The following is a 21692-nucleotide window of genomic DNA, read 5'->3' as shown; positions in this document are numbered from 1 at the left end:
AGTGGTTCAACCTTTCAGATTTCTGTAATACTGGGCAATCTTTCCGGAGGAAGAAAAGTGGTTCTAATTAATAAAAGATTAGTTGCATATATATTATTTTGTTGTTTCTTTAATTCAGGCCACTATTACATTTTATAATGCCAAAATTGCCTTTTGGGTTGAAACTTCCGTCTCGATACAACTTTGAAGAATTAAAGCAAACATTCACTAGCCCAAATTTTCAATCATGTCGTACTTTTTACAAATATTAATACTTTATTTATTTTAAATAAATATTATTTTAAAAAATTATATTCCATAGCTACCTTTTAATTTTTATAGCCAAATATTTATTTATGGTCACATCCTACCCTTAAGCCATAAAATACGCTTTGTATTATTTTTCTCTCTCATTCTTTCAGATTTTTATCCACCCTCTCTCTCTCAACGCCAGTTTTCTCCATAAATACAAACTCATGGATTCTCTCTCATCAATTCCTCCATCGATCGTTCTTCCTCCAAGAAAACTTCTCCGCCACCACAACCATCAGCGACGAATCTCCACTCTTTCTTCTCACACCAAGCAAAAATCATTGTTTCCTCAATTCCGGATACCTAGAAGTTGTAATAGAATGAGGTCTATGGCTGTTTGTTGCAAATTGTATAATAGCTAAATCAGGATCGTTTTGTGCGGAAACCAATCCCTTCAACAATGTCGGGTCCATCTAGCCCATGGTCGCGAGCTTTGGTACAGATCTCTCCGTACACTTTCTCAGCCATCGAAATCGACATTGCCATTGGTGTTTCAGTGCTTGGTGCTACTTGGTAATTCTTTATTTATCTCGTTTATTGCTCTCACTAGAGTCAGAATCGCGGCCCTCTCAACGAGACGACATTAGGGTTGTTCTTGAACAAAGACGACGGAGATTGGGGCTGAGCGACTTGAAGATGTTGTTACCTTTTTTTTAAAGTGTATTTCAATGTATTTCATTGTCTTTTTTCAATTGTATTTCAATGTATCTAGCTGAATTCCATGTATTTCATTGTATTCACTGTCTCGTGTATTTCATGAATGTATTCATATGATTTTTTTAATTAATATAATTTATGTATTCAGATGTATATATGTATTCAAATGCATTTGCAATATGTATTAATATGTTTTTTGCACTATAGATGAATTTCGAATTTTATTGGTTGAAAATTCAGTATATTTCGCGTCAAATACAGATTATGGATGATGTAATTGAATTAGTTGAGTTATATTAGGATTTTATTATGTTAATTGATTCACTTTCCGTTTAAAAACAACTAAATAGACCATGAATTGCGCTATTTACGTTATTGTATTCACAAATACGTATCGTGAATACAGTCGAATACAATAATTGTCTAGCAGTAATCCGTTGTTTTATGCCGAGTTTTGCTACTGTATTTATTAAGACAGTAGCTTAAATACATCGAATACACTCTAAAAACCCTGAAAACATAGCTATAGGAAGTAATATGATAAATGATAGCTACAACTAGCTAATAACCACCAAACAATAGTGGTTTGTAAAAATTTCTCATATAGAATATACAAGTCTTGAGGGAATTAGAGCTCAAAGGCCGTCTCAATTTTACTAGGATCATGTCATCGGTTCGCTGTTCTCTCTCTTTTTTTCCTCTCTCTTGTCAAACGCCATGATTTCGTGAGATTTTTTTTATTTTTGCTAATTACCAATTTATAGCAACTCTGGATTGCTATAGACTGGCTATTTAATTTTCAAGTACAAATTGCCGATCCCTTTGTGAATTTTAGGATGAATATCAGTCATCAGACTTGATTCACCTCTTTGTAATTAAATTTGAATTAAATTTAAATCTAGTTCGATATAATTTTGTCGTGCGAAAATGGAATGCTAATAAGATTCCACTCTACACTAATATATACACTAATTAACAAGAGATTTGTCAGATAAGCATTTAGAGTAATAAATAGTATAATGAATGATTCTTATAAGATATAAAACTATCAGTATGTTCGCTGTAACTTAATGCAATGACGCTCTCTGTTTTTTTAGTGAATCTTTCTTTGGATAAATCAGCTTAATGAATTAAAATCAAATACACTTAAAAGAAAGGGACTTTTTCGTACATATACAAGATTCTAAACTTCTTTACCCGGATTTGTCTAAGTTTTCATATTTACAGGAAGTGACAAACATTTTCTTTTTACAAAATATATACAAATCCGATCAAATACAATTTATCTACAACTTAAATACACATTTTTTGTACAGAATCCGGTCAAAAACTACAATTTATATACAACTATGTAAATTGTAGATATTTTGTATACTGTTTCTACACTCGACATATAAAATATATACAATTTGTTTATGTCTTCTTTTTCGAGTTTCAATCTGAAATTTCAACCAAAACACCTCGAATCTTCACCAAATTATCTCAAAATTGAGATATAAACTCTAACGGATATTCCCAATCATTTGCAAGAACACCCAATCCAAACAAAAAACAATTTCATAAAATTTGATTTTCGAATTCAAACTTCGAAGCATTTTAATGGCCGTCAATGGAGTTTTTAATGGATTAACACAGTTTCCAATTCAATCTACTTGCTTCTTGTTGCTTTCAAACGCACACGCAAGTATACGTGGTCGACAAGTAATATAATGATAAGTTGAGTGTCGAACCCACAGAGACTTGTGTAAACTACTCACTAAATCACTCAAATTGTTATTCAATCCAGCTAAAATCAAAGTCCGATAATATGATTATATTATACTACAATTCTAAATAATAACTAAGTTATCAAATAACGAATTGATTGTTGTGTATTCAGTAGAGACAAATATTCTAGAGTTGTGATCGATTCACCATTCGGATTGTGTTCTAATTAACTCTCCCTCACATATAATTCACTCATGGTTTCTAATTAATCGATAAATACTCTCATAGCCTTCTGCCGAAGTACTACTCACCTATTCTCAATAGATTAACGCCTATATTCCTATGAAATCAATCTATTAAGAATGCATTAAGATCACGATATTAAATTAAGCACGGTGACTAGGTATATTCCTATCCTAATCACAAATCCGTTCCCCCTAAGGGTTAAGATCATGCTCTCTTCAATTCTTCTCTAATCTAAACATGGCTTTCCCAAGCATAGCATAGATAGTAAATAGAACCTAACTGCTGGCCAGACAATTAAGCAATTCAACACAGAATTGAAGAAACAACCATATATGAGTAAATTATAATCAAGGTCAAGTCAATATCAAACAACAATATTCATGGTTAAATCACAACCCCAGAATAATGGGTGTTTAGCCATTCATGATGTAATCAAACAATTGCATAAGTGTTGAATCAATTGGAAATACTAGAAAAAGATGAAGAAAACTGAGAATTCTTCGCTTCCTCATGATCCCGTGTGTATCTCTACTCCAAAGTGGCGTCTCTTCCTTCAAAATAGGTTTAGTCTTGCTTTTATATCAGTTGGGTAGGTCTTGGGCCGAAATAAACTTGTCCCGGGAAAAATAGGACACATTTCACGTCACCAACGCCCAGCCCGGCGCCAGACGCCCCATTATTTGTGCATACTGTTTTTGGCGCCACAGGTGGTGCTAGGCACTGCCTGTGGCGCCCAGCTGGCCCTTTTTCCCGGTTTCGTTCGTGTTGGATCAAAACGCGTGCGTTTCGCCCTTTTCCGTTTAGAATTTGGAAAAAAGTAAAACACAAAAGTTATAGCTCTTTGAGTTAGGTTTCCAACCATATATTGTAGAGCCAAAATGTAGTTCTGAATAAAAAGTTATGTATATTTTACTAGATAGTGCACAATATGCCCTCTCGAGTCTTCGTTTATTCTTAACTATCAAAGTTGACCCCTGACACGATCCCGACTTAATTCCTTGGGTTTTTACTCAGATTTCAAAGCTTCAAATCACTTGAATTCATTCCATAACATCTATATAGCTCGGAATCACTCCTACAAGGCATAAAACACATCGTTAGTGCAAAACATTAGCGATTAAAGCGCAAACTCAACTAAAGTGTAGTAAATTAGAGTGTAATAGTCGACTAAAATACATAATTATAGCCTATCATCAACACCCCATACTTAAACGTTGCTCGTCCTCGAACAATAGGACTATCTAATAAAAAACCCCAACTACGTACAAGTATCAATTATAAAGGAGCACTTTAACTTTTAACCACACACTATACCCTTGACTATGATCAATACCGGCACACAAGCATGAACACACAAAAATTTACATTCTTCCCGTTTAAGCAAGCCTAAGTATAATATTTCAATTCAATAATTTCCAATAACCTAATTGTCACCACCCAACCTCACAAGCCGACTTGCAACCATTAAGTACCCTCAATTTATGCACTTACCCAACAAGAAAGTTTACAACATTATCAATCATTCATGAGATCATGTGCCCTCACCAACAAATTGAGAGTGAATATAAATTGGTCCACACATTCAAATATGCTATTGAACATAATTTAAGGACATCACACAATTGAACAAAATTCGCTCACTCTCACAAAGAATTCATATGCATCCCGTGGTTATTCCATAAGCTTGCCCGTAGTGTATATCTCCACTAATTTAAGCTAGCCAAATCTAGGATCAATTAGGACTTTTAGGTTGTAATGTAGGCTAAGGGACGGGTAGAATATATTTAGAAATAGTGACTCACCCTCCTAAACACTTTAATACACTACATTTACACTTCAAGCACATATTCTTCTCAACCAAATCACTTGTCATATACAACATAGCCCTCTTTTCACTTAAGCACTTCTCTATTTTGTCACTAGCACAAATCAATTAGGACTGGAGGTGTGTATTTTTCTATATTATTTGAACTATCATATCTTTTTTCTCTCTTTTCTTGCAATTTTTCTTTTCCTTTCTCTCTTTTTTTTTTCTTCACACACTCCATACATTAAAGTTCATCGGATAGTGACTTTTGATTTCAACTTTAGTGCACCAACGAGCCCTTCCATGTTTCCACTCGAAAACTACTCCTCAATATCTCACCTTACTTCTTTTAGCGACTAAGTGCCTTAGGAGGTAAAGGTTCAATCAATATCAAATTAAGAACAAAATAGGGGTATGACTTGTATGTGGGTGCCAAAAGAAAGGTCTATAGGCTCAAAGGGGCTAGCAACGAAAATTTTTAGTTTTATGTGACAAGCACATCTATGATCAAGCAAGAAAAATGCCTACATCATCTCCTAGATTAGAACAACTCATAATTTCGCTTCAATTAACACACGAGGCAAGTTCTAGACTACACAGGATAACACAAAAAATCACGAATCCTCACACACACGTTGCACATGACTCAATCAAGACGGTTATGTTCAACTCTCAAGTCAAGCAAGCACAAATAAATGAGAAATTTAAGCAACATTGCACTATGCGGCATACAAGTCAGACAACTGAGAAAAGGCGTCACAAAACAGGCTATTTACTTTACTTAGGCTTTACAATTCAAACCAAATACACAGAAAAACAGAATGTATGTCATAGCCTAATGTGCCAACATCAACCATGCCAGTGAGTATCTCAAAACGACTCAGTTTCTTCCTAAACTACTCCTAAAAAAAAATTAAAAGTGTCCGGTTCGAGCTACATCCTTGGAAAAGAACCGGTGCCTAAAGAAAAACCAAGGAATACTATCTAGCTATAAAAATAAAATTAAAAAAAAATCTTTTTGGTATTTTTAAATCGGACTTTTATCCCTCAAGAAAATTGTCCAAAAGATCCATCGTCGGGGAAAATCTGAACTTTTTCTAATTTTTTTCAATTTTCGTTTTTATTTTTTTTTTTTTTTTTTATTTCCTTTTTTTAACCTAAACTATGTCTACTACGAATTCTAAAAGAAAAACTAAATAAAAAAATAGTTTTATACAATTACACTTCAGAAAGTAGTTTCCCCACCCCACACTTATATTATGTATAGTCCTCGATGCATGATCATAGAGAAATATTAAAATAAGAGTGAGAAATACTCCCTGAGGCCCTCTCAGGCCTAGCTCGGACATGATCCTCAATATTAAGGGTCGGGACGACCCCATACTTAAGCTCAAACATGCTCCTCGGCTTCAATTTTGGGTACTCAGACTTCCCCTACTCTGCAAAAAAAAAAACACAAAACACAGTAAAAAGAAATAATCAATAGATAAAAGATACACAGGTTGGGTTGCCTCCCAACAAGTGCATTATTATAGTCGTGGCACGACTCTGCTACTCTGCTCAGGTTGGGCGCTTTCTCTTCTTCTTTCTCGCATGAATTCTAGCCTTTTTGCGCGCTCTCAGAAGGTCTCCTCTTTCATCTCTGGCTCTTTTCTCAATCATCTTAACACGCACAGCTGGAAATACCACCTCCTTTAACTCAGTTGTCCCATTTGGATCACTATAATTCACATAAGGACTCTACTTTATCCCCTTCGATTCTACCACAGTAATCATGCACAAGTCCTCATAATGCTTAGGAAGCTTAAGTGCCTTGTACACATTAAAAGTGACCTCCTCATCGTCAACTCTCATTTTTAACTTCCCTGCTCTCACATCAATAATTGCTCCACCAGTAGCTAAGAATGGTCGCCCCAAAATAATGGGCACTTCCTCATCTGCCTCGTAATTGAGAACAATAAAATCAGCAGGAAGAATAAACTTTTCCACTTGAACTAACACATCCTCAATAATTTCTTCGGGCATGACTAATGACCTATCTGCTAGCTGTAAAGTGATTGTAGTAGGTCTAAGCGCCCCCAATCCGAATTGCTTGAACAAAGAGGATGACATCAAATTTATACTGGCCCCTACATCACACAAGGCTCTACCAACTTCTTGTTTTCCAAGAGACAAAGGAATTGTGAAACTCCCAGGATCCTTCAACATAGGAGGAAGTTTACTCTGAACTCTGGCACTACACTCTTCAGTAAGTGAAACTGTTTCAAACTCTGCATGTCTTCGTTTGTTTGCCACAATATCTTTGAGATACCTTGCATACTTAGGCACTTACTGCAAAATTTCCACCAAAGGCAGATTCACGCTCACTTGGCTCAAAATATCTAGGAATTTCTTGTACTTGGCATCATCTTTTTGCTTCTGTAGTCTTTGTGGAAACGAAGGCGGTGGCCTAGTCTCAATTACTGGCTTGGGTCCTTTATCATCTTTCTCATTCCCCTCAACTGGCTGGAGAGCTAATTCTCCTTCAGGATGATCTGTATTCTTCTTTTTCTTTGGAATTTCTTCTAGGGCTCTTCCATTTCTCAAGGTAACCGCATTGACTTGAGCTTTAGGATTGGGCTCAGTATCACTTGGAAGAGCTCCAGCTGGTCTAGTGTTTTGAGCACTGGCAAGCTGTCCCATTTGATGCTCCAAATTTCTCACTGTTGTGGTGAGGGCTTGTTGTTCAGCCATCACTTTCTTAGAGAGGGCTTGCTGTTCAGCCATCACTTTTTCAACATGTCTTCAAGGTGACTTGTAGGACTCGTTTGTTGTTCAACCTGAGGTGGTCTATATTGCTGTTGAGGTGCTTGAGGCCTGTATTGATTCTGAGTGCCCTGGTTTCCACCCCAAGAGAAGTTTGGGTGGTTCCTCCAGTTGGGATTGTAAGTGTTCCCATATTGGTTTGTTTGGCCCCTATTTGCATTACCCACAAAATATACCGACTCTGGATTTACTGGGCATATATTGCTCATGTGACCCTCTCCACATACTTCACAAAATATTTGAACTTGTTGTACCTGTTGCTTGTTGATACTCAAGTTCATCTGGTTGACTTGATTGGTCAGTGTAGCAATCTGCGTTGATAATGCTAAGACGACATCTAACTCAAGAACCCCTGCAGACTTTTGCACTGTGTGTCTGCCCATCTCCCCTTGCCAATCCGGATTGCTCTTGGAGAATTTGTTCAATAATGCATATATCTCGTCAAAGATTTTCTCCAACACTTGACCCCCTGCTGCAGCATCTACCACGATCTTTGTTTCAGAATGTAGCACTTCTATGAACGTGTGAGCTAACACTTCATTCGTCTGATTATGATGAGGACAATCTCTGAGTAGCCCCTTGAACCTTTCCCAAGCTGAGTATAAAGATTCTCCCGCTTTCTGTTTGAAGGCCACTATCTCACTTCTGATCTTTGCAGTTTTGCCTGAAGGAAAGAACCTTGCCAGAAATTTTCTTGCCAAATCATTCCATGATGTAATGGAATTAGTTGGTTCTGCCTTTAGCCATCGCTTAGCCTCGCCCAACAGAGAGAATGGAAAAAGTGTGAGCCTCACACAATCTGGAGTGACCCCGTTAGTGATATAAGTATCACTAATCTCCAAGAAGTTCAGAATATGCTACTATGGATCCTCGTGTGGAAGACCCATAAATTGCCCGTTTGCATGAAGTAACTGGATCATGCTCTGTTTCAGCTCAAAGTGCGCAGTGATCCTGGGCTTCACTATACTGGAGGTGACATTAGCAATGCTGGGCATCGCCACCTCCTGAACAGCCATGGGTTACTCCTCTGCCATGTCCACAGGAAATTGAACAAGTGCCTAAATATTATTCGTGTCCCTTGCTTCCCTCAACCTCCTGTGAAATGTTCTCTCAGGTTCAGGATCAAAGCCTTGAAGTCGGTCCTGGCTTCTGACCCTACGCATTCAATCAAAGTTCCTGAGATCTGAGCAACAATCAAGTAACGTTAGACTAGACTAAATAAACAATTAAAGCAAAAACTAGCAAGTACTTAATATTCAAGTCCCCGACAATGACGCCAAAAACTTGTTGCTTCCAAACGCATACGCAAGTATACGTGGTCGATAAGTAATATAATGATAAGTTGAGTGTCGAACCCACAAAGACTTGTGTAAACTACTCACTTAATCACTCAAATTGTTATTCAATCCAGCTAAAATCAAAGTCCGATAATATGATTATATTATACTACAATTCTAAATAATAACTAAGTTATCAAATAACGAATTGATTGTTGTGTATTCAGTAGAGACAAATATTCCAGAGTTGTGATCGATTCACCATTTGTATTGTGTTCTAATTAACTCCCCCTTTCATATAATTCACTCATGGTTGCTAATTTATCGATAAATGCTCTCATAGCCTTCTCCCGAAGTACTACTCACCTATTCTCAATAGATTAACGCTTATATTCCTATGAAATCAATTTATTAAGAACGCATTAAGATCACGATATTAAATTAAGCACGGTGACCAGGTATATTCCTATCCTAACTACAAATCCGCTCCCCTAAGGGTTAAGATCATGCTCTCTTCAATTCTTCTCTAATCTAAACACGGCTTTCCCAAGCATAACATAGATAGTAAATAGAACCTAACTGCTGGCCAGACAATTAAGCAATTAAACACAGAATTGAAGAAACAACCATATATTGAGTGAATTATAATCAAGGTCAAGTCAATATCAAACAACAATATTCATGGCTAAATCACAACCCCAGAACAATGGGTGTTTAGCCATTCATGATGTAATCAAACAATTGCATAAGTGTTGAATCAATTGGAAATACTAGAAAAAGATGAACAAAACTGAGAATTATTCGCTTCCTCACGATCCCGTGTGTATCTCTACTCCAAAGTGGCGTCTCCTCCCTCAAAAATAGGTTTAGTCTTGCTTTTATATCAGTTGGGTAGGTCTTGGGCCGAAATAAACTTGTCCCGGGCAAAATAGGACACATTTCACGTCACCAACGCCCAGCCCGGCGCCAGGCGCCCCATTATTTGTGCATATTGTTTTTGGCGCCACAGGTGGCGCCAGGCACTACCTGTGGCACCCAACTGGTCCTTTTTCCCGGTTTCGTTCGTGTTGGCTCAAATCTCACGCGTTTCGTCCTGTTCTGTTTAGAATTTGGAAAAACTTAAAACATGAAAGTTGTAGACTTTTGAGTTAGGTTTCCAACCATATATTGTTGAGCCAAAAAGGAGTTCTGAGAAAAAAGTTATGTGTATTTTACTAGACAGTGCGCAATATGCCCTCTCGAGTCTTCGTTTATTCTTAACTATCAAGTTGACCCCTGACACGATCCCGACTTAATTACTTGGGCTTTTACTCAGACTTCAAAGCTTCAAATCACTTGAATTCATTTCATAACATCTATATAGCTCGGAATCACTCCTACAAGGCATAAAACACATCGTTAGTGCAAAACATTAGTGATTAAAGGGCAAACTCAACTAAAGTGCAGTAAATTAGAGTGTAATAATCGACTAAAATACGTAATTATAGCCTATCATCACTTCTAATTAATTTATTTTGTTTATTGATTCAAAAAATCTAAAAGAATGATAACTAAAATGATTCTCTTCATCAAAGTTAATTTCTTTCTTATTTATTTCCTCATTTTCATAGGATCTGAAACAAGAACTTTTCTAGGTACTAATGTTTTCTCTTTTTTTTCACTTAACATTATTATCATTTCTTCAGTTAATCCACGTGAAGATATTAATATAAGAATACTGATAGAGAGACAGAGAGATCAAAGAGAGAGAGCGAAGAGGGAATTCCCTATTCAATTCCTAATATAATGGGATATTCATTAATACTAATTTGTATATAATTGGTAAATTGTATATCAACTTGTAATTAAGTTAAAACCTAAACAGTAAGGATAAATAAGTTTCTAATGTAGTATATATAGGTAAAATCTCTAAAAAGAAAATATATAGAAGCCGTTTGGAAGCAGGTCAGGGTCGTCATGCCTGCTTCCCCAGGGCTACTTTAGTTTTTTTATAATTTTTCTAATAGCTAACACGTATACAGTAACTCTGATGGGTGGTGGGATATAGATGGTGTTTGGCTAAGCTTATAAGCTGGTCAAATTGGCTTATAAGTATTTTTTGGCTTATTTACGCGTTTGGTAAACACCCAAAGTGCTTATAAGCCAAGTGCTTATAAGCTAAAATCAGCCATAAATCATAAATTGATGACCAACTTATGGCGTTTTAGCTTATAAACACTTTTAATTTGACCAAAACCTTTTATTAGTTTATCCTTAATTATATTTTCTAATTCATGAAATATTTTTTCCAAAATAAATTTTCTAACTTTCTTTTCATTCCACATTCGTATTCATTCTTTTTAATTTATAGTATTTTATTAAATTTTAAGGATATTTTAATTATTTTAATCAAAGAATAAATTATCTTGCACTTTTCTACCAAATTATTATTTGAGCACTTCTATCTAAACACCTAAATAATTATCTTAAAAAAACCAGTTTTCAGCACTTAAAAATGCGTATGCTCGTATGCGATTAATCCATCCGTCTGTTCATCCTTTTTCTTTCTCTGCTTCATTTTCAGATTTCTTTCTATCTCCCAGCGAATAATCTGCTTCCGTCTCCCTTTGTTCATCCTTTTTCTGTCTCTGTTTCATCTTCAGATTTTTTAATCTGAACTGCACCGATTTTGCTGCTACTTTGGACATCATCAACTTCGGAAACCTACTTCACTGACTTTCGTTCTGCACTGTCTTTCTTGCTAAAATAAGGAAATTCACAGATTAACAAATTCTGTGGTTGGCTTGGTTTCCACACCTGAATTGGTTAGATTCCACTACGTACTGTTCTTTGTCATTGTTTCATATTTTATTGTCCCGGTTATTTCTAAAATTCTCTGCCTTCTGTTGTCTTTTCTGCACATGCAAGTTGTGTCCAGAAGAATGTGGCATATCTTTTAATTTTGAGCTGTAAAATTGGATTTTAAACCTAATTTATTTGGCTTTTTCCCACTGCTAAGCCTGAAATTCAACTAATCTTCTACTTAGAGAACCTACTCAAAGCTTATTTCTAATTAGAGATGTGAGTTGGTAACTCCAATTAGAAAAGCCCTAAATTTGTGTTTCTAATTCCGATTCGCTTTTCTCTGATGATAGTTTGGTTGATTTTAGTTGTTCTGTGGTTAAGAATGGTAACTCCAAACATTACACTTCCCGCATAGTTTAGATTTGTATGATATTGGCATTGCAACTGTGTAATTGAGTCGTCAGGTTTAAAGATATATGTCGTCGACAGTTTTTGTTTTCTTTTATTTAAAATTTGTCGTTAGTAATTCTAAATAAGAGTCTTACTTTGTACTCTAATTTGCCTTATCCGGTTAAACTATCTGAGTAATTTAGGAATTTCTTCGTCAGTCTGAAACTTGTGCAGGACTTTAAGATAATTAACTTCCAAAGCATTCATTCAGTTGTTTATGTGTTCATTTTGATCTGCCTATAGTTGGGGTTTGTTGCAGCATGCTGGATTTGTTGTCAGAAAAATGAAAAAAAAGGAACTTCATGTTTGATACAAATATATGGTGTTACATGAAGATTTACAACCAGAATCCTAACCAGAAAATTTGGTGTATCATACGCGGAATGAGAGAATTCTTTCATTAGTTTTCCTCCAATTGAGTATCTCCTTGTGGCCAATATAAGCTCAGCAGTTTGAATGAGTATTCTTTCGATTGATGCAGCAAGAAGCAGTCTATGGCTTGACAGATTTCGAGGAGAGAAATACAAGTGCACGTCTGGTTGCAAATCCTGGCTGTTATCCGACATTATTCAACTTCCTCTTATTCCCTTGATAAAGGTTTGCATCTAAGTTGAAAACTGAAGCCTATCTTTTATTGCCTACATTGTGAGTTTGTGAAGATTTCTTGACAATGGAAGTATCTGGTTATATAGGCCTCCTTTGTTGGAATCTGAAATTTAAATAGAATAATTCCTTCTTAAATTATAAGAAGAAAATAAGCTTCTCGGAAATAACCTCTTATTGACCTTCATCTCATAGTTAATAGTTAATCCACCGAGATTATAACTTTAACTGAGAGATTTGTCTCTTATACTGTATTGTGGTGTTGCAGATAAATAACCTACTGATAATAAGAATTGGGGATGTTGGTGGTTTAGAGCGGGCAACCTGTTTAGTATATGTGATGTTGCTTTTCTACGCAACCGCATCTAATTGGGAAAGAACTGCTACTCTAGAAGCAATAATATTTTTTGGTACTCTACATATGCTTATTTTATTCGCATTTTGGTTAGATAGTTCAAAGCTTGCTGGTAGAGGCAGAGAGGGGCATGGCGTCCTCTTATTTGCTGGTTTACACTGAATAGGGGTCTATAATTTATTGAATTTCCTTTATTTAATAACTTAGTGCCCCGGAACATATACTTTAAGGTGGTTTATTTGGAAAATGGTGAACACTCTAGCAGGAGAAAAAACTACTCCTGTATAATATGAGCTTAGCTTTAATATTCAACTGATCCTTTCCATTCGCTCAACAAGCTTGACGAAATTATAAAGGGAAAAGATAAGAATTGACTGTGATTAAGGGATTAAATTACTGTGTTAATAACTCGATTCATTTTAGCAAAAAAAAAAAAAAAAAAAAAACTCGATTCATGAATCATATTTGCACAGATGTTACATCAGCTACTTGGTAGTTTCGTGATACTCTACTAAAAGAGGTCTCAAAATTTTGAATGACTTTCGTGAAAACTACCTTCTTCTTTTTTTTTTTTTTTTTTTTTTATTTCTGTTTTTGCTGTTTGCTGTTTTAAATCTGGTTATTTGGTAGGAATAGGTTTTCAAATGAATAGGATGTTTACTGCCTGATAAGTTAACCAAAATTTTCTACAATTATATATACCAAAGGTACAAGTAGTTGATCATTTTAAGTCCTTTCTAGTAGTTAACAAACTATGTTATCGTGACATATATTCTTGAAAATGCAGAACAGCCAATATAGATGTAAAAGGCAGTGAACAAAAAATTGAAAGGAGTATAATTTGGGTATGAGAATGGACGTTGTGCGCATAATTATTTGACTACAATAATATATATTTTTAAACTTTACATGTTGCATAAAATATTAACAAGTGTAGGAAACTGAACACTTTGAATGTATATTTAGTTGCGCGTAACTTTTCGTCTCTCATTCTATAAGCCTACAATGAGTACCGGCTTACCGGATATTTGCAACAAAATTTAACACTTCTTAGCTAACTGACTAATATAATTGGATTTAATTTAATTTGTGGCACGTTGTTAATTTGGATTGCATAGACGGTGCGCGTTGGTTGGAGCGACTGAATTAACTTTTATTTTTCCCCTCTTTGGTTTCTTAAGTCGTGAAATATGAAAGAAAACACAGGAGATTCATGTTCAGCCAGTAAAGTTCTTAAAGCACTGTGAAGTAAAGCTTATTAACTCTCCCTTAATAGCGTCAATTGGACTTTTATTAGGACACAATGCGTCTGTCCAGTTGTGAGTATGAGTTTTCAGTTTACAACTTTCATTGTACTGTTTTTTTACAAGTCATTTTGAGTTCTTATCTGTTCAAATTCAGATGACCAATTTCATCTTAACATTACTAAAAATATCTTTTCACTTCTCTCTGAAGTCTTTGTCCTAACTATAAGGTTTACCCTCTTTTCTATGTACTGTTACTACATACATTTCTGTAAAAGTCATTAGTTATATTGGTATGACTTATTCATAATACTGGATTTATTACTTGTTGTTTTTGACGTGAGACTTGAATGCTACTATGCATAACGACAAGCTTCCTATTTCTTCAATTCTAAATTGTTCAATGAAAACATAGCATATTTGTTGACATTAGTCTATGGCTTTGATTTAGTACATCTAATTTCTTTCTAGCTAAGAGAAGTATCTATATTCTGAAAGAAAAAAAAAAGAAAATAAAGTATCTGGACAATTCTTTCCTTTGCTCCAATCGAATACAATGTTGGCATACTCTGCACTACAAATCACACACTTCATTTAGATTTTTCAGAAGTTTTTGCTTTGACAGCAAGATCAATCCCCTTTTTTCAGTCAGTATTTTGGCTATTACAATCCAATCTATAACGATATTCAGTTGATCTGTAATCAAAAGCAAATTTGCAACATCCTAGGTAAGAAATTTCAATGTTTGTGTAAAATTTTTAGTTGTCCAGAAGCCTATTTTTGTTGTAATTTATTTTTTAGTTTTTTTTTACTGTTAATTTACAGAGGAACATATCTGCTCTAAAAGGTCGAATTCTTTTCTGAAAAATTACAATTTCAGCATATATTAACGGTTAATATCCTCTGTGTATGAATCTTTTTTCATTTCAAATCAGATATTTATAGTTGATAAATTTCACTTCAAATAAGATGGATGCTTGATTGCATCTCACATAAATATCTGTGCTGCCTCAAAAGTCAAAGTAATCGGTTTTTTCTTAAAAATGTGATAATATCACTTTCGTGCTTACTGAAAATTCTCTTTGTCAAGTCGACTCTTGCTTAACCCCATATCTCCAGAATTTCCTACGTAAAATACAATTCATGGCAATTTAAGTGTTTCTGCTGATAAAGTATGGGTATGATGTATTCTTGCTGCTTATCAAGAACTTCACTTTTGTTCTTCTGTTTCGCATGTACTGTTTTAAATTTACTAGAGTTTCTTAGCTGTGCTAAGGATAGTAAACAACCTCCTAATTATGAAAATGTTCTCAAGTAAGTTCAACTTGTTATAGTGCTGTCTAGAATTTTGTTAGAAAACTCAGAGGTATGAATGTCAAAAGCATGTAAATTTTTCCTTTTGCATATGATGTTAGAGACAGAAAAATAGAAAAGCTCACCAAATTTTTTCATAACGTTTATGTTATCTTTGACAGGTAAAATGGGTCACAGGAATAAATGAGTACTTTGTGCACTTTTTTACTTCCTTCTTTAATGCCTGTTGGAACTTCTTCAAAGGCTTTTGATTGTGATTTGGTTATTATTCAAGCTGGTGTTGGTGGCTATGGTGCTGCTCTTTGCGCCATCAAGAAAGTAAACCACCTTGATGTAACTTTGTGGTGGAATGAGTTATTATATAGGTGTTGGTCTTTGATTCTGGTCTAAGTTGCAGAAGAAGACTTCTGAGAGCAACTAACTCTTTTTCTTTTGTTAAGATGTATAGTTCATGTTCAGCATATTATATACAGTATAATGCAAACAGTTGGGCCCGTGCTGCCCGTGCAAGCACGGGCCAATCCCATCTAGTAAAAGAAAAAGACTTAATGCAGTGAGATGGGTATTTCTGTAATTATAAGAGAACAGAAAGGGTTTTGTTGAATTGGCCCTTCTCTCCCCTACTTAACATTTGATAGTCTTCTACAGCTGTAGGCTTCGAGACAACAAAAAGTTTGGAAGGAATACCTGCTTCCCCCGACATAAGTGTTGTACTCGAGAACAATAATTGATTTTATCTCTCCTTCAGTAGTTGCAACAGCGTCTCACGCCTGTTTCGGATTCAATTGTGAATTGGTGATTTTGAGTATGTTTCACATAATGCCATCAATTTGTTTGTGAAAATGCCTCACTTAAGCTGCAAAATGTTTCACATAATGCCATCAATTTGTTTGTGAAAATGCCACACTTAAGCTGCTCAACTGACTAGATTAATTAGTATAAGCTTTTACTAAATTTAAGCTTTACTATATTGGAAAATTCATTTGTTGAGTCATGGTTCTTTTTCAAGAAACACTTTTGGTTTCTTTGCTGAATTTGTTAGCCATACGTAAAACAAGCTAGATTCCTAAATAGAAATTTGTTTCATAAGAATTTCCTTAGGTAATTGGCTTACGTTCCATTTAAAGATTCACACTATCAATTTATGAGATTCTTTACACACTATGTATTTTAGCAGGGCTTCTGGATAATGGCTTTGAGGCGTATGCTCGGGTATTCGGATGGAGAGTTAATGAGATCAGATGCAAAACCCTGCTCAAGGCTTATGAGACAAACAGCTGGCATTTTTTCAGTTGGTGGAGCATTAGGATTTTGGGTTCTTTGCCGATTGCACTATGGTTTGTTCAATATTTCTTCTTTGACTGTTTTTACTCTCCTGATGGCTTATCCTCATTCTTTCATTTTTTGGAGCTTTTTTTAAATTCAAGAGCTCTCAAGTATATAAGAATGAAACGATAATAGGAATGCACTAAATGAAGTTTTGATCTCTAAATTTAAAACACTGAGAAGATTTTTTTGTTTGATAGATCTCCAAATATTGAGTAGTGCGGTTGCTTTATCAAGTATTAAAAAGGCTTATTGCCAATTGTAGGTGTGTTGGTTTGAGAAAGAGAACTTAAAGGTAAGATTTGATTTTTGAAGATGAAGTGCTGCGTGAGCTTGTTGCTCCGCAAGTGGGTTGTTGAGAGTTTCTTTTACCTTCTTTTTTCATTAGTTTAACTTGCAAAGTTTTCTCAAGCTTAGAGTTGCTTCTCCTAGGCTATATGTCTTCCTCCAAGAGTTTCTGCCTTGTATCCTTCTTCCCGCGCTGCGTCTTCAACTTATAAACTCTTTAGGGTGAAACAATATAGTAATCTTCATCTATTTATTGGGGTAATGATGGGCCTAATGAATCCTTTTGTATTCAGTAGACTGGCGCAATATGTTGCTGTAGAGGCAAATGAGTCGGAAAGATAGGGAGATTGGCAGCAGAGTTGGGCTTGGGAGCTTGTCTGCTGCTCAGGCATGAAAATATAATGTAAGAAATACTATCTAAGGTTAAATAAGATGACAAACCGAAAGAGAGAGACTGGGAGAAGGGACAGTGGACTTGGTGAGCTCTTCATATAAGTAGGGCATGTTCAGTTCTTAGCGAGCTCTGATTATTTGGATCTTTTGATGCTAGAAAAGCTCTAAAATGCAGCAATAGCAAGAGACAAAGATCAACAGGATATTATGGACTTGGGAGTTTCATGTATTTAATGTTCTCAGTTTTGATCTCTGTGCATCACCAAAGTAGTCGATTGACTGCTGGAATGGCTTTTGGATTTAGTAGATGAAAGGATTGTTGCATCAATATCCTGCATTCTACAATTCTTTGTGCTTTTCTCCTCTCAATCCTATCTCCCTTGACTATATTGATTAGTACTGAGCTCCGAAGGGCATGCTGCTTTAATTAATTGTCACTCAAACTTTATCTTGATTATGCATGCCGATTCTTTTCTGATAATGCATTTGGTAATACAGGTCCTAGAATCACAGTTCCTAGAAGTCTTAGATGGGCGACTTGTGGGACTATTTCTATGAGCTCAAGCACAGCTTTGCTAGTTCGTCTATTTAGTCCTGAATGTGAACCACAAAACATAGCTGCCTACGACAAGAAGGGATGATGTTACTTTTCTTCGGAAATCAGTCTGTAAAACTGAAGAATGATGTCCTATTTAATTCGTGTGTAACTTTTTAAGGGTTCCCCAGTTAGGGATATATTAGATATGCCCTAGATCCAATCTCATGTTTGAGGATTTGAACATATTTTTCATGAATGTTATTTCATATAAAATATATATGGCATTTAAAAATATATATAACTTTTTAAGGATTCCCCTTCCACAAGCATCAAACATACGGCTGCAGCCGTGTTAGCCAGGGGAGAAGAACCAGCATTTAAATGCTGAAGTATTTTCCCACTGAGGTCCTATCTTGTTCGCTACTAACTGTTATATCAATTTTTGTTGTGTAAAAATGCTACAAGCACTAGTGAAGTGATGCTTAAACTGTCAAGTTTTCTCCTTCTAACAGCCAATTCTATGTCATATTCTACAAAGCGGAAATACCTATTTGTGTGAATGATTTATTCTTTGGCCTAAGTTTTCAAGATTACCTATTCAAGGAAATAGTTGATGGCTTGGATATAGTATTCATTCTAAACCAGCAAGTTACTTGGCATAATCACTTCTTTGTTTGACATTTCACAAACTAGTTCGTCGTCATCAGATGTTGGTTTTTTCCTTTGGTTTGGAACTTTGTCAAGGTGTGCTTGTTTTATATTAAACCAAATGAATAACGAAAATCCCAGATCTACGTAACTTGGATCAAAAGCTGACATTTTATGATCGCAGAGTGGTTGAAGATTGAAGATATGGGTTTGACTCTAATATATATAATGAACCAAAACCTACTCCTGTGGATGCCTATGGTTCTAAGTTCTAAATTAGAATACTGTTCAATTGCTCTGATCTTGTTGTAAGTTAAGCTTCATATTCCGAAAGCAAGGGATCACATGCTATTTGCGCTCAAAGAACAATGAACGCCTAGACTTAAATGAAATATTCTCACTTTTTCATTCGTTTGTTTTGTTTACCATGACTTGCACACTGTCATTCCTTTGGTAGTGTTAAAATGAAGTGGTGATCTTTACACACTACCTTTTTTCCAATTCCTTCTACTGCTTTTATCGCTTTTTATTTATTTTATACACTTTTGAAGCCAAAAATAGTGCAGAAGTTACTAATTTCTAACTTGTACGACTAAAGATGGACCTTTTTAAAACCAAAATCCGATATTACTAGTTATTATGCTAGTATTTTTTACAATGACACTTAAGTTACTAAGGAAATGTAAAAAAAATTCTAGCCTCCTCCCACTATGAAATGGATTAATAAATTATGCTCACAGTTGACAGTTCAATGGTGAAAAAGAAGACGAAAATGGCATTTGTTGATTCTGTGGATATTGGAGTCTTACATTGTCGGTTTTTAGTTTTATACTTGAACTACAATTCCTGGACTTCAAAACGTGCTTTTTTTAATTCTTGAATTGTGGCAGTGTTGATTGTTTTAGCTAGTGTTTGGATATAGATTGGTTAAAACTTGAAAAAAATGAGTTTTTAAACATGAGATAAAAATTGATTTTTGACAGTTGAAATTGTGTTTGGACATGCATTTTATTTGAAAAGATATTTTTGGGATTTGAAGATTTTGTTTTTAAAACTTGCTAAAAAATAGTTAAAATTTGTAAACAAACAAATATTTGAAAATAAAATTTGTAAAAAAGCTCCCAAATTTTATGCCAAACGGGAGCTTCATACTTTGAGAGCGAAAGTTGTGAAATCTTATTATTAAGTTACATATAAAGGTATCTCACCCTTGGAACTAAAATTTAGTTTGATTGTAATTCTACACTTTGACATGATCTTACTATGTATTTTGAATAAATATAGGTCAAATACTATTCCATAAGTTGGACAAATGGAACATTAAGTCGCAAAATGCCGCAGATCCAATACTTTCAAACACGATGCATGCCACTGGTAGTAGTAAGTGATCAAACCGAACCAAAAAATCGCACCAAATCAAAAAGTAAAATCAAACCAATTAAAAATCCGATTAGACGAAACGAGAAAAAGAAATAAAAAAGGGAATTTTTCATAAAACACCATCTTTTTGGTCTAATTAGCCATTTATAGATATCCTTTGTTATATTACGTGTTATAGATATCTTTTATGTTTTATACAATGTATTTTATGTATTTAAGCTGTTGTATTCATTAATACAACCAAAAACATAGGCGTAAAATCTGGAATTCCAGCTAAGTTTGACATGTATTTAGCTGTATTCAAGCGACATTAACATTAAATACAGTAACGTATTTGCGCTAAAAACGGAAGGAAATATAATCACTTGATATTCTCCTAATTTAACTCAACGAACTAAAACGATCCCTCATTAATCTGTATTTGAAAGATACATAATAAAGATTATAGCTGAATAAAGAGAAATACATATGAATAATACAGTTGAATACAACAAAATACACCTTAATTCATCTTAATAAAATACTTGAATACAACAAAAATACAACTGAATACAGCTGAATAAACTCTTGAATACAAAAAAAATACAACTAACTTCTGCTGAATAAAATAGTTGAATATAACTAACTTCAACTGAATACAACTGAATACAGTTGTATAAAATACTTGAATACAACTAACTTCTGCTGAATAAAATAGTTAAATACAATTGATTAAACCTGAATACAAGTGAATACAGCTGAAGAATACATTCGAATACAACTGAATACAAATAGGCTGGGTTTGTCAGCCCACTGCGTCTTCGACATGGACACTCCTCCAATTGGGCCCGAGGAACTGCCAGAAACATCATTAGAATTAGAATGATGAGAATTCAACCCAGACGATGATGGCTCTGAAAAACTTGAAAAGTGCCTCTCAATTGCAGAACTAACATTGCCGCAAGTGTACGGCTTTCCGGTGGGCGAAAAAACGACCGCCGCAACACGAGATTCGGTCAAATCGAACGGTGCTCGCGTGCTGTTGCTGGCAGCTCAGCCCGAATCTGGATCTTTTGTGAAGTACGCGAGTGTGGTTGCTCATATTCCGGCTCAGACAATGGCTGATGATAACGTTGGTGCCGCGGAGCAGAAAATTGAGAATTTGGGTGGGAGAAGAGTTAAGAAACTAGGGTTTGTGGGAGAAGAGAGTCTGGTTGTATGCAAACAGAGAGATTGTATTGGGATTTGCAGATACGCGGTAATTATGTGAGAGAAAATACAAAAAGCGAGAGAGAAAAATAATATTTAGCATATATGGTGCCTTAATTGTAGGATGTAACTATATTTAGATTTTTTGCTATAAAGGATAAAAGGTATTTATAGGATGTAATATTTTAAAATGGTATTTATTTAAAATAAATTAGGTACTAAGATTTTCTATAGGGTGTAAAAATTCCAATAAAAAAATCCGAACCAAACCGACATATAAATATATAATTTTTTTCATATACTTTTAAGACTTTTCATAGAATTTTCTTTTAAAATGTCTAGAAATATTTTCGGTTCTCTTGTGGAATGTAATATTTAGTTAAATATGAAG

The 21692-nt window shown here is 34.9% G+C and overlaps 1 protein-coding gene, 1 long non-coding RNA gene and 1 other non-coding gene across 6 annotated transcripts; 2 read left to right on the top strand and 1 right to left on the bottom strand.

Moving 5' to 3' along the window:
• Window positions 1-6448: 6448 nt before the first annotated feature.
• LOC142182138 (uncharacterized) lies at window positions 6449-7474 on the bottom strand. Its single transcript, XM_075256116.1, has 2 exons — window positions 7041-7474; window positions 6449-6986 (listed from the first exon to the last, which is right to left on the bottom strand). The coding sequence occupies exons 1-2, from the start codon at window positions 7472-7474 to the stop codon at window positions 6449-6451; spliced, it is 972 nt and encodes a 323-aa protein (XP_075112217.1).
• A 587-nt stretch (window positions 7475-8061) lies between these two features.
• Window positions 8062-8166, top strand: LOC142182477 (small nucleolar RNA R71). The gene has a single exon (XR_012711296.1). It is a non-coding gene; the product is annotated as a small nucleolar RNA R71 (small nucleolar RNA).
• Window positions 8167-11256: 3090 nt separating this feature from the next.
• Window positions 11257-18379, top strand: LOC107813919 (uncharacterized). Of its 4 annotated transcripts, XR_012710883.1 has the most exons (6): window positions 11257-11594; window positions 12506-12621; window positions 15702-15858; window positions 16189-16345; window positions 16718-16877; window positions 18046-18379. It is a non-coding gene; the product is annotated as an uncharacterized LOC107813919 (long non-coding RNA). The 4 variants fall into 4 exon arrangements; XR_012710884.1 differs by lacking the exon at window positions 15702-15858 and having other exon boundaries at window positions 11259-11594; window positions 16715-16877; XR_012710882.1 differs by lacking the exon at window positions 15702-15858 and having other exon boundaries at window positions 11260-11594.
• Window positions 18380-21692: the final 3313 nt, after the last annotated feature.

The sequence above is a fragment of the Nicotiana tabacum genome, chromosome 6 (assembly GCF_000715075.1).
Source record: "Nicotiana tabacum cultivar K326 chromosome 6, ASM71507v2, whole genome shotgun sequence".
Lineage (NCBI taxonomy): Eukaryota > Viridiplantae > Streptophyta > Magnoliopsida > Solanales > Solanaceae > Nicotiana > Nicotiana tabacum.
Note: the sequence above shows the minus strand (reverse complement) of the source record. Positions and strands in the feature narration are given on the sequence as shown.